The 12,363-nt window shown below is 56.0% G+C and overlaps 1 protein-coding gene across 5 annotated transcripts in view; it reads left to right on the forward strand.

The window, feature by feature from the left end:
* GSE1 (Gse1 coiled-coil protein) overlaps positions 1-12,363 on the forward strand; it is a 314,063-nt gene that overhangs the window by 188,808 nt on the left and 112,892 nt on the right. The window contains exon 1 of one of the 5 annotated variants that reach the window (XM_017543652.2): positions 6,661-7,397. The exons of 3 other annotated variants lie outside the window; for them this stretch is intronic. In XM_017543652.2, the coding sequence (XP_017399141.1) occupies positions 7,361-7,397 (37 nt within the window). In that variant the 5' untranslated portion in view covers positions 6,661-7,360. Of the gene's footprint in view, positions 1-6,660; positions 7,398-12,363 lie in introns of those variants that run through there. One more of the 5 variants, XM_017543649.2, reaches the window with a different exon arrangement.

The raw sequence follows: 12,363 nt of genomic DNA on the forward strand, positions 1-12,363 counted from the left end.
GACGGAGTTTCACTCTTGTTACCCAGGCTGGAGTGCAATGGCGCGATCTCGGCTCACCGCAACCTCTGCCTCCTGGGTTCAGGCAATTCTCCTGCCTCAGCCTCCTGAGTAGCTGGGATAACAGGCATGTGCCACCATGCCCAGCTAATTTTTGTATTTTTAGTAGAGACAGGGTTTCACCATGTTGACCAGGATAGTCTCGATCTCTTGACCTCGTGATCCACCTGCCTCAGCCTTCTGAAGTGCTGGGAGTACAGGCGTGAGCCACCGCGCCCGGCTGACGGGGTCTTACTCTATTGCCCAGGCGGGAGTGCCATAGTGTGATCTCAGCTCACTGCAACCTCTGCCACCCAGGTTGAAGTGATTGTCCTGCCTCAGCCTCCTGAGTAGCTAGGATTACAGGCGCACCACCACGCCATGCTAATTTTTGTATTTTTAATAGAGACGGGGTTTCACCACATTGGCCAGGCTGGTCTCAAACTCCTGACCTGGTGATCTGCCCACCTCGGCCTCCCAAAGTGCTGGGATTACAGGTGAGAGCCACCGTGCCTGGCGTGGAGATTCTTAATTACATCTTCACAGACTCTTTCTAAATAGGGCCACATTCACAGGTACCAGGCAGACATACCTTTTATCTCTTTTCTTTTCTTTTTTTTTTTTTTTTTTTGAGACAGGGTCTTGCCCTGTCACCCAGGCTGGAATGCAGCGGCATAAACATGGCTCACCACAGACTTGATTTCCTGGGCTCGAGAAATCCTCTTGCCTCAGCTTCCCATGTAGCTGGGACTATAGGCACACATGCCACCAAACCTGGCTAACATTTTTATTTTTATTTTTGTAGAGATGGAGTCTCACCATGTTGCCCAGGCTGGTCTTGAACTCCTGGGTTCAAGAAGTCCTTTCACCTCGGCCTCCCAAGTGTTGGGATTATGGGTATAAGCCACTGTACCTGGCGATGTGGACATAACTTTTGGCAGATTACCATTCTCCTGCTGCCCGGGGTAGGCTGGCTAGGCCTCGGCTCTGAGATGAGACAGCACACGTGGGTGGGGCGTGCCCTGTAGCTCCCACCAAGCAAAGGTAAAAACAGAAGCTGGATATGCAGAAGTCACTGTGAGGTGCGACCAGACAGAGGTTCTCTTTTCTCTTTCAACTTCAGACTGGCCTGAGACTTGGAATGTTCATAGACAGTCCAGTGACTTCAGAACTAGAGCCAGACAGAAAGAGAAACAGGGTGTGTCCCCTCCCTGTATGCCCTTGGTGAGTGCCTTCATTTTTCTCGGCCTCAGCATCCTTATGCACAAAACTGGGTAATGGCCATTGCGGTGTCTGTCTCAAGGGGAGGGGATGCTGCGGCAGGTCCCAAGTAAGACGACATTGCAGGAAACCTGGCAGCGTGGAGCCCCGGTGCCTGAGGCCCCATCCGTGGGAGCTGCTGTTAGTGTCCTTACCACTGTTATCCAAGTCACAGGACTGATGGCTGCTCTGTGCGCGGAGTCTCTGTGCACCTGTCGCCACAGTCATTACACACATCTGCCCCAAGTGCAGGGGTGATTCACCTCATTTTCCAGGTAAGGAAACTGAGGTCAGAATGTTGACATCACCACCCAAGGGCATGCAGAGGGTGGGGCCCAGAGGGAATTTGAAGTCTGACTGCAAACCTTTCCTGATGGTAATGAATATGCACTCTGAGCCAGCCTGGGTTCCCACCCCAGCCCTGCCACCCACTGGCTGTGTGTCCTTGGGCAGGTTGCTTGACCTCTCTGTGCTTCATCTGAAAAATGGAACTCATGGTGACCTTGAACAAGATTGTCAGGAGGATCCAATGCGCTATCCAGGAAAAGTGCTTAGAACAGCAGCTGGCACAGACTGAGCACGTGGGAAGCATCAGCTGGTATTATTACCCTAAGAGGGAAACAGAGGCTGCCCACCAGAGGACAGACAGGGCATTCCAGGTTAGCCATGCAGCTTCCTGCCCCTCCCTTTCCTGGAATCTGGGGAGCAGGGCCCCTCTCCACAGGGGTTGGTTGCAGCCTGGCCTTGCGGGACCACCAGATGCCCGTGGGCACAGTTCCCAGCCGAGGCACCCGCCTCGTGCACTCCAGGCCCCAGCCTGCAGCCTCAATTTTCCTAGCACGTGCTGGGAGGCTATTTATATTGCTCTCAGCTGACTCTCTTGGCCAGCTAGGCTGTCTCTGTGCTGTGGTGAAGGCGGCCCCGCTAGAGGAGTCTGGAGACCCTCTATTGTGAAGGTACAGATGATTGGGGGTCCCTGCATTTTCAGGGTAGGGATTTGGTGGGCTACATACGACCTCCTGAGAGGTTTTTCTCTCCCAATAGAGATGAAGAGATGAAGCAATTTTCTTTTTTTGAGACGGAGTCTAGCTCTGTAGCCCAACTCTAGCTCTGGAGTTCAGTGGCGCAATCCTGGCTTACTGCAACCTCCGCCTCCCAGGTCCCTGTTCAAGAAATTCTCCTGCCTTAGCCTCCCGAGTAGCTAGGATTACAGGTGAGTGCCACCATGCCCAGCTAATTTTTTTTTTTTTGTATTTTTAGTAGAGATGGGGTTTCACCATGTTGGCCAGGCTGGTCTTGAACTCCTCACCTGGTGATCTGCCTTCCACCTCAGCCTCCTACTCGTGAGCCACTGAATTTTCTCTTTTTGTCTGCTGTATTCAGAATGTGGCCCTGAGCTGCTGGGCCCCATTCTTCCCTCTGACCCTGGGTTGGTTTGCAGCATGGGCAGGGTTTCTCAGGTAGGTGCAGGGCGAGTTTGCTCCATGGTGTCCCCAGCGTTTAACAAGGGGTACCTGGAGGCTCAGGTCTAGGTGGTCCAGACTGCCCAGTTTCCTACCTCTTTTCCATAAATGTCTGACTCCTCTCTAGCGGTGAGCTCAGGGACAGGGAGAGAGGGCATTGCCACCACTGGGGTTTTCCGGAGAAGTGTGGGTGGAGAGAAATAGAGACATCCTTTGCTTGGACAGAATCCCTCTGGGATGAAATCTTACAAAGGGCACTGCCCTTCTCACCTGGGCACCTGGCACTCCATCCTGGTATGGCCTAGACTAGTGGCCCGTGACCCCTAGCCAGGCCATAGGCACCCTCAGAGGTGGGAGTGCGGCTCCCCTGGGAATGAATGGCTGTAGTGATGGCTTCCAAAAACCACAGCCAAGCCACAAGGGTCAGTGGAAAGGGGAAAATCCTTCCCACTACTGCGTTCAGCCCCATCATGGCAAACAAGCGGACATTCAATGGAAAGCTGCCAGGGAGGCCGCAGCGGGGCACGGTGGGGTTCCTTACTGTTCCTCAGCTGCTTGGCATTGGGTCGGCAGCTGCGGTGTAACCACCCTCCCATGGTGAATCTCATATTTTCCTCCCTTACAAAGGTCCCTGTCACCAGGAAATGTCACTAACCTACTTTGAGACGTCCAGACCCAGGGCCAGAGGAGGCTGAGCCATCACTAGAATCTTACAGCTCTCTTTCCCAAGGGTGTGGCTAAAAGCAATTAGGTAATTCGATGCAGGCATTCAAATACTTATTGGGGGAGATGCTTGTCTTGGAGAAGGAAGCAAAAATCAGCTGGGAGCTGGCCCACCAGCATGCAGCTCCTCTCTGGTCCTCTCCTTCCTGGTCTGGCCTACCCACCACCAGCCAGGCCTGGGGAGCTCTCCAAGCCCCAGCCTTGCCTCTCCTTGGTCAGTTTCAGTCTCAGGTGGACCTTGATGGCTGGTTCCAAGTGGTCTTGCCTGGAAGCCAGGCTGATGGGAGCTCCAGACTAGAGACCCCTTTCCCTTTCCCCACAGGTGGCTCCCAGGAGGCAAGCTTCTTTCTGGCATCGTGTTCCCCGCTGGAGCAGGGGAAGGGGGGCACCCAGCAGATTGGGGGAGCACCCTTCCCTCTGTACCATGCCTGTGATTGGCCCATAATTACAGGTTTATTGCCTGTACAGCTATTGTGTAATGACATGTTTGCAAATTAATTTTTATGGCTCCTGCCATTAGCATATACAGTAGAAGAAGGTTTAGTATTAATTACTACTGTTGTTCGTGTAATCCCGGAGAATTAAAAACCAATAAAAGACTGACAACAGAAACTGATAGTTTAGGGTCTTTTAAAAATAGTTTTTTTCCCCCTAAGTAAGATGGGAGACTTTTCCAATTTGAGGCGTTAGCGGGTGGGCGGTCTAACCCAGGTCCTGGCCGTCGCCACCCCCCCACCCCGGCCCCCCAGGGGCACAGATTGAACAGCGCGCGGGTGACAAATGGGTGATAAATGGGTGGGAGGGGGAAGCGGGGGCTGGAGGGGAGGCCCGGCGGGGCGTGCAGGGTGGGGACAGGGAGGGCAGGTGCTGGACCCCGACCCCGCCGCCCCGCTTGCCAGGCCGCCGCCGGCGGCGGGTGCAAGGGGAGGTGCAGAGAGCGCACCACCACGCAGCTCCGGAAACAAAGGGCCGCCGGCGCCGAGGGCCTGGCGCGACCTCCAGGGTCAGCGCGGGGCGGAGCAGCCTGAGGCTGGCGGCGGGCGCGGGCGGCCGGTTTCCTCCAGGTCAGCAGCTCTGGCGCCCTCCCCTGCGCACGCGTGCGCTCGGCCGCCCGCGGGGAGGGGGCGCCAGGCGGGGACAGCAGGGAGCTGGGGGACTCCGAGACGCTCCTCGCACCCCCGGCGGCCGGGCCCCGGAGGAAGGCGGCCGCCCGCACGCCGCAGCCACCGAGCCGCAGGCGGCAGCGGGGAAGAGCGCCACCCCTCCCGCGGCGGCGAGCGCTCCGCCCAGCTCATTTAAGATTTTTTCTGGCGGGGTAGGCGAGGGTTTGGCGAGTGGCTTGGAAAGGTCAAAAGGCACGCAGCTCCCGCCCCCAGCCTCCTCCAATGTGCCCACCCGAGCTTTTCTCTAGGGTATCGTATTCCGGGAGTTCAGCTGTCATTTGAAGCCGCAGCGTTTAGCAGGGACCCCGGGGCTGCCGCTGGGGACCCCTGATTTACGCAGTGGTTGGAGAGCGTTGGCAGGAACCCAAGCCCGGCGTGACCGCGGTGCCCCGCCGTGCGTACCTGCGGGCTCAGGTCTGTTCCTCAAACCATGATTGTTATCTGGGGTCAAAAGGTGACCCCTTAGTGTCACCAAGTCGTGATTCCCGCTGGTTGTGCCACCGAGGGGCCCTTCAGGAGGTAAAAGGGCTTGAAAATAAATTGTCACATCAAGAGGCAGCTTTGCAGCGTGCGTTCAAGGAGGGGGTCGGGGGACGTGGGTAAATGGATCCTGTCTCTTTAAAATCGCTGGGCTGGACAATGAGCGCACAGGATGTGGTTTGGCGGCAGGGTTTTTTCCCCTTCGATTTGGGGAATTATCACATGGGGCCTTCTTGAGCTGGTGTGAAAGGGAGGCGGCGTGGGGAGGAGAGATACAGGCTCCACACTCACACACACTCTGTGCAGTCGATCGTTTTCTTAAACCAAATTAGCCGGGGCTCTCGTTACTATGGTGCAGCCGGGGCTTGCAGAATCCCAGTAATAGCGTTTATTAGGTCTATTTGCCTGGAAGCATGCCTTCCCGGATCTGATAATGCACCAGAGCACGGAGAGTGTGGGAGATGCTATCAAGCATTTGATTACACTTGCAACAGGGATTTTTAGGGGGTGGGGTGAGGGGTGAGAGGGAAAGAAAGGAGGGAAACAAACCGCTCGCCCGAGGAGCTCACCGGGGCCGGCCGGCGTGTGCGTTGCCGCAGCCCCGCGTGGGTTCCACACAAGGCGGCCCCGGGTCACGGTGTGGGGATTCTCCTCCCGGGTCCTGGCGGAGAGCGAACTCCTGGCTCCCGCAGCTGTCAGTCGTGGGTGGGGAGGGAGGGAGGACGGGCGGGCGGGCGGCCAGAGCGCGGAGTTGGGCAGCCGGAGGGGGGACCAGCGGCGCCCGCAGCCGCCCACTGTTTGCAAACGGCCCCCGCTTGGGAGCGAAGGGGAGCACCCCGCCTCCGGCAGCGGCACCCTCCCCAGGTTTGGAGAGGGGTGCCCGGCTTCCTGCGCCCCGCTCGCGTCCGCATGGATGTGCCGCCCAGCTCGGCGGCCGCGCGGGGGGAAGCTCGCAAGTGAAACTATTATTATCGCCCTGCGAAGCATGGAGCTGTTGGAAGATGCCGCGTAGAGACGGAAGGAGCCGCCGCCGCCTTCAGCCGCCCGCCGCTGCGCCCCTACCCTTTCGCTTTCATTAGGGGAGACAAATCTGCTGTCAGGCAGCCAGCTTTCCAATTTACCGATAATGATTCTTGCATGAAAATTGATCGAGGGGCTCTCCACCGCCGTGCGCTCTGCCTGCCTCCCCGCTCTCCTCCTGCCTCCTTCTGCCCAGGCGCCAGAGCCCCCGCGAGTTCTTTCTCCTCCTCCTTCCACCCCCTCTATCTGAGTCAGTGGTGGGACGCCGGGCCAGGGAGATAACCAAAAAAGGGGGGAGGGGTGTTGGTGGCGAGAGGGGGAGGGGAGCCGGCGCCCCGGCCTGCTTTCTCCTGCCGGAGACTTGTTTGCAATCGTTGCTGCTTTTATTTACGAGAAGAAATCTCCCCCTCGGTACTTCTTGGCTGTTTGGGTATTAATTTTCTCCTCTCCCCTCTCCCGCTCGCCCCCTCCTCCTCTCCCCGCCACCCCGCCCCTCCTCATCCAGTAGCTAAGGGGAAACAAAACAAAGCCGATTTCTCCTTGGCAACAAGAGATACCCCCTCCCGCCGCCCCCCCTTCCTTTTTCCTTCTGGTTCTGAACGTGAAACCCTGTTGGAAACAGGTCTCTTGACCCTCGCCCTTGACATTCAAATGGCTGAATGGAGGAGAGATTGCTACTCGCACGTCTTGGGGGCTGGTTTTTTTTTCTCTTCCCCCCCCCTTTTCCTTTCAAATGAGTAATCCCTGAAGATCTTAACCCCCCAATTTCATCACCCTCACCTCCCCCCTTTATTTTTCTCTCGCTTCTCTTCCCCGCCTGCTTCCCTCCGCCGTGCTCCCCCCTCCTTTTTTTAATTTGCATCTCAAGTCCAAAAGGCAGAAAATACACACGCGGCGAAGACACCCGGGCAGCCGTGGAGGCTCCGGCCCGTCCTTGGTCGTCAATTACCTCATTGTGGATCTGCCAGGGCCAAGGTGGCCGAAATTGCCCGGGCGCTGGCCGGAGAGAGAGCCTTTTGATCATCTTGTGTTGGGGGGGGAAAAAGACTGATTTTTTTTTTCGTCGCTCTCGGGATCGCTCTTCTGCCTTTATTTTATTGTTTTGGACATTTTTGAGCGCCGTGGCTTGAACGGTGCTTTTTGTTCATTGCTGGGTTTTAATATTATTTTCCTTCTTTATCCCTCTCTGGCCACTATGGAATTCTAATTTGAACCATGTTTGGATTGAAGCCGCCGCTGTATTACTTACCAGGTAAGCGAGCCGTGCGCCTCCCCGGGTCCCGCGCGGCGCCGGCGCGCCCGGGACCCTCCCTCATCCGACCCCCCTCCCAGACCCCCCAGCCAGGGTCGGGGCAGTGGGTCCGCGGTGCCCCCCGCGGGCGGGCGCGCGCGGCCTCGGATCCTCCCGCTTGGGTCAAGCCCGCGGTGTGCGCGGCTACGTGCGGCGGGGAGCGCCCACCCGGCCCGCCGCCCCCACCTCGCCGCCGCCGGGGGTTGCGCGTCTCGCTCCTTTTGTCTGCCCGGAGCCGGCTCCGCCGCGGCGGCGCGGCGAGCGGCCGAGGCACTTAAGCCTTCCAAGGTGAATTACGCGCCGAGTGTGAAGTTACTTTGCTGCAGGCCGCCCCGATCGGGTAGCATGCCCCCCACCCCAGTCCTGGGGCTGATTTCCCTCTCGCTCCAGCCAACCCCCTTGCGCGGTCTAAGCGCGAGCGTCCCTCGCCGGCCCCCCCATCCCGTCGCCCCCCTTCCTGCCTGGGATTCCCTGGAAGGTTTTGTTCCGCCGAGGTCGGAGGAGGGGGCCGGGGAAGCTCAGGAGGGTATTTGGCGTGGCTTCCTGTTTCCTTAACCTTCCTGCGCCGTGACAGCCGCTCGCCCTGTAACTTTCTGTTTCGGGGCTAGTCGCGCTTTCAGCCTGGAGGGGAGGGGGGTGCTGACAGCTGGAGGTTTGGGGAGCCCCTCCTGAATTCACCTTATTTGGACTTCTAAACCTTAAAATTGAGTGTAGACTAAATGGAAGCTGGTGATCCCGAAATTCTGGCGAGGGAGCCCTCGGTGGTGGACCCCAGGGCCCTCCCCCACGGCGCCCCGGCACCACCACCCCTGTTCCCCCTGGCGTCGGGGAGAAACGCACCGGCCTGCCCCAGGTAGGGCCATGTGACCGCAGGTCAGGAAGGTTGTGCTGATTGTGGCCACAGGTTCTAGGAATGAGCTAATTTTATTTTTCCTCCCTCCCTTTGAGGTGATCTCCCTTCAGCTTTGACACACCGTACCTAATGAAGGTGGGGTGTAGGGGGAGGAGGTGATGTGGGGGTATAGAGAGGAGAGGGGAAGTTCCTAATTTTCCAGTGGTGAGGCTTATAAAATTCTGCAGAAGCCGCTGCCCTGGAGCTTTATTTCTGAATTGTTTTGCTGGGGAGAGGTGCACGTGGCCGGGTGTTCGGTTTCAGGTTTTTTTTTTTTTTTTTCTTTCTCTGTTCAGAAGATCCTGTCACTTTTGCTGAGGCTTCCACCTCGCCCTGGAGTCCCCATAAGGAGTGTGTGGGGGGAGGAAGGGGCCTGGATAGGACCCACTGCCCTTGGATCTGGCCTTTGCTGCCCTAACCAGGGCAAACGTTTTCACTGAGTTAATAGAGCAGGGTGGAGGGTCACCAGAGTCCAAATGACTTAAAAAAAAAAAAAGGGGGGGGGAGAGGCAGGAAAAACTCCTGCTTTAGGAACTCTGTACTTTATTCTTTTTGAGTTTCGTGGTGTCTGTTTTAGTTCCCAGTAACTGACCAGGGCCATGTTTTTTTGCTTGGTGTCTATGCTGTTTTTATAGGAAGAATACTGAATATTTCCCAGCGTTTCCATTTCATTCTTGATCTCTTTCCTCCCCCCATCCACTGCCGGAAATGCAAATCAACAAACAGCAAGCTTGGCTTTTCCCTCCCTCCGCACTTCCCTTAGCGGATCCAATCCAAATTAGAACCGGGAATCCCCAACTTAGTAAAATAAAGGTTGTAAGGCGAGGGTGGAATGAGCCTTATGGGAGCTCAGAGCCATCTCCCCCATTGGAAGATTCCAGGTAAATGAGGGCTGGGTGTGAGGCGGTGACATTCCCCAGAGCCCTTTAACCCAAAATGTAACAGATTCTCATGCTGTATCTGGGTTTTTCTTGTCTGCCTCCTCCTGGGCTGTGGCTGGGGAAAAGCAGAGAGCTTGTGCCTCCCCCGCAGCTGTGCCTGCCTTGGAGGCGCTCAGGACAAGCTTGTGCCAGGAATGAATCTTCTTAAGTACAGGGCGTCTTCAAAGCACAGGTGTTTGTAATCTACACCCCTCTTCACCTGCCACTGGAGGCTGCTGGTGCATATTTATTCATCAGGTGACCGATTTTCTATTTACACAGAGTCTCAGAAGAGGAGGAAGTGTCAGGCTAGGAAATTCAAAGCTATTAAGGAAGGTCTGCCCAGGCTGGTGTAAAGCCCCCAGTGGGCAGGCAGGAGGGGTGACTTTTGTCACGACCCCCAGGGAGATGAGGGGAGGGGAGGTTGGAGCCAATCTCAGCCTGTGGGTGCAGGCTTTTCCTGCATTATAGTTTTTTTGGTTGTATTTAAAGTCCCCACTGGGGTTTTACGCTTTATTGTCTTAGTGTAATATTCAGGGTGAGGGCTTACGGGGAAGAACCACACTCAGGTGCCCAGGCTTCCCAGGCCTGGGGTTAATGTCTTGAGAGTGATGGTAACAGCAGCAGCCTTGTCTTCTTTCAGGCTGCAGTGCAGCGGTGTGATCTCTGCTCACAACAGCCTCTGCCTCCCTGGTTCAAGAGATTCTCCTGCCTCAGCCTCCCGAGTAGCTGGAATTACACCTGCCACCATGCCAGGCTAATTTTCGTATTTTTAGTAGAGATGTGTTTTCGCCATGTTGGCCAGGCTGGTCTCGAACTCCCGACCTCGGGTCATCCATCCATCTTGGGCTCGCAAAGTGCTGGGGTTACAGGCTTTACCTGCCCAGCCATGGCCTGGTCCTCTTGAGTGCTATCAGGCCCTGTTACAAATGCTTTGTGGGCTCTCTGTAGATCTCATTTTCTCTCTCTCAGATAGGTGCTGCCATCCGCCCATTTAACAGATGAGCAAAGTGAGGCCTAGGGGCTCAGCAGTTTGCCCAGCTTGGAAGCAGCAGAGCTGGGACATGAAGCTGGCTTCATCTGCCACGCTGATCTGGGAATGAGGGAGCTCAGGTGCAGCAGCCAGCCTGGCTTGCTTCGGGCCTGAGGTTCTGGATGACAGGCAGACCCCGCCCCACCGAGCCTGACTCCTGGGTGCTCTGCAGCCTCTTGGACTTGGTTTCCGTGCCTGATGCCAGATCCCAGACACTGCAGGGAGCAAGGGCCCAGAACCCGCCTGTCCAGCCATTGCCCCGGGGGCAGTTCCCAGTCGGGCTGGCATCAGGTACCTGCTCCTCCTGTTTGACAGGCAAGAGGACTGAGGCTGGGCATTAGGTTTGAAGTCAGGCTCTGCCACTTGTGAGCTGTGTCCTTGGGCAAGTGACTGATGCTCTGAGTTGAGTCTGTTTTCCCATTGTAAGATGGGATCCATAATTGCATCTCCCTCGGGATCAGTGGAAGGCAAGGGTCAGCAATCCATGGCCAGGCCTGTTGTAAGTCAAGTTTTATTGGCACACAGCCACGCCTGTTCCTCTGGCAGCTTTCACATTATAATGGCCAAGTTGAATCTTGGGCAGAGACCGTCTGGGCTGGCCACGCCTAAAATCTTTAGTTACTATCCAGTCCTGAGCAGGAGAAAAGGTGCCCACCCTCTGTTGCAAGAAATGGAATGAGCAGGTCCCCTGAAGATGGTGCCCAGGATGAAGTTAGCGCTTGAGATTCGAGTGATAAGTGTAATTCTCATCATTACGATTTTGTCACGGTCGTTATTATTGTTACGGAGGTGGAATTATTTGCAGCAAGTCCCAGAGCTTTTTTTTGAGATGGAGTCTCGCTCTGTTGCCAGGCTGGAGTGCGGTGGCATGATCTCGGCTCACTGCATCCTCCACCTCCCAAGTTCAAGTGATTCTCCTGCCTCAGCCTCCTGAGTAGCTGGGATTACAGGCATGCGCCACCATGCCCAGATAATTCTTTGTATTTTTAGTGTAGATGGGGTTTCATCATATTGGCCAGGATGGTCTCGATCTCTTGACCTCGTGATTCGCCTGCCTCAGCCTCCTAGAGGATTGCAGGCTTGCGCCACCGTGCCCAGCCAGGTCAGACCTTCTTAGTGGGACCTGAACTCTTGTCTTTGGCCTGGGCTTCTTGCCACCGTGGTTGTAGTGTCTGCCTCTTGGTGGTGCTTCACTGGCCAGGGGGAAATGGTAGCCGTGCGGGGACGCTGGCTGCAGGGAGAGCAAGGTGCAGGGGCGTGTGTGAAAGGAGATGGGGCTGGCGGGTGGGAAGGTGCAAGGTGTGGCCTCCACCTTCCTGCAATTGGGGCGACTGGGAAACTCAAACAGGGGTCCCTTCTCAAACCTTCCACTGTATGTACTTGTGCCTAGATTCACCCTTTCCTGAACTCCACCAGGCATCTAGCCCCATGCTGGCAGGGGTAGGTGTCTCCTTTTTACTACTCAGTACCAGGCCAATAATAACAATCCTAAAAATAAAAAATAATAATAATAAGGACTGGGCAAGGTGTCTCACACCTATAATCCCAGCTCTTTGACAGGCTGAGGTGAGTGGATCACTTGAGACCAGCCTGGGCAACATGATAAGAACCCCTCTCTATAAAAAGTAAAAAAAAAAAAAAATTAGCCAATTTTAGTGGCATGCCTGTAGACCCAGCCCCTCAGGAGGCTGAGGTGAGGGGATGTCGGCGGCCCGGGAGGTCGAGGTTGCGGTAGCCGTGATTGTACCACTGCACTGCAGCCTGGGCGACAGTGAGACTCTGTCTCAAAAAACAAAGCAAAAAAACAAAAAGGCCAGGCGTGGTGGCTCATGCCTGTAATCCCAGCACTTTGGGAGGCTGGAGTGGGCGGATCACCAGGTCAGGAGTTCAAGACCAGCCTGACCAACATGGTGAATTCCTGTCTCTACTAAAAATACAAAAATTAGCTGGATGGCGCGTACTTGCAATCCCAGCTACTCAGGAGGCCGAGGCAGGAGAATTGCTTGAACTGGGACCCGGGAGAGGGAGGTTGTAGTGAGCTAAGATTGTGTCACTGCACTCCAGACTACAGAGCAAGATTCT

This window comes from Cebus imitator, unplaced genomic scaffold (assembly GCF_001604975.1).
Source record: "Cebus imitator isolate Cc_AM_T3 unplaced genomic scaffold, Cebus_imitator-1.0 Scaffold159, whole genome shotgun sequence".
Lineage (NCBI taxonomy): Eukaryota > Metazoa > Chordata > Mammalia > Primates > Cebidae > Cebus > Cebus imitator.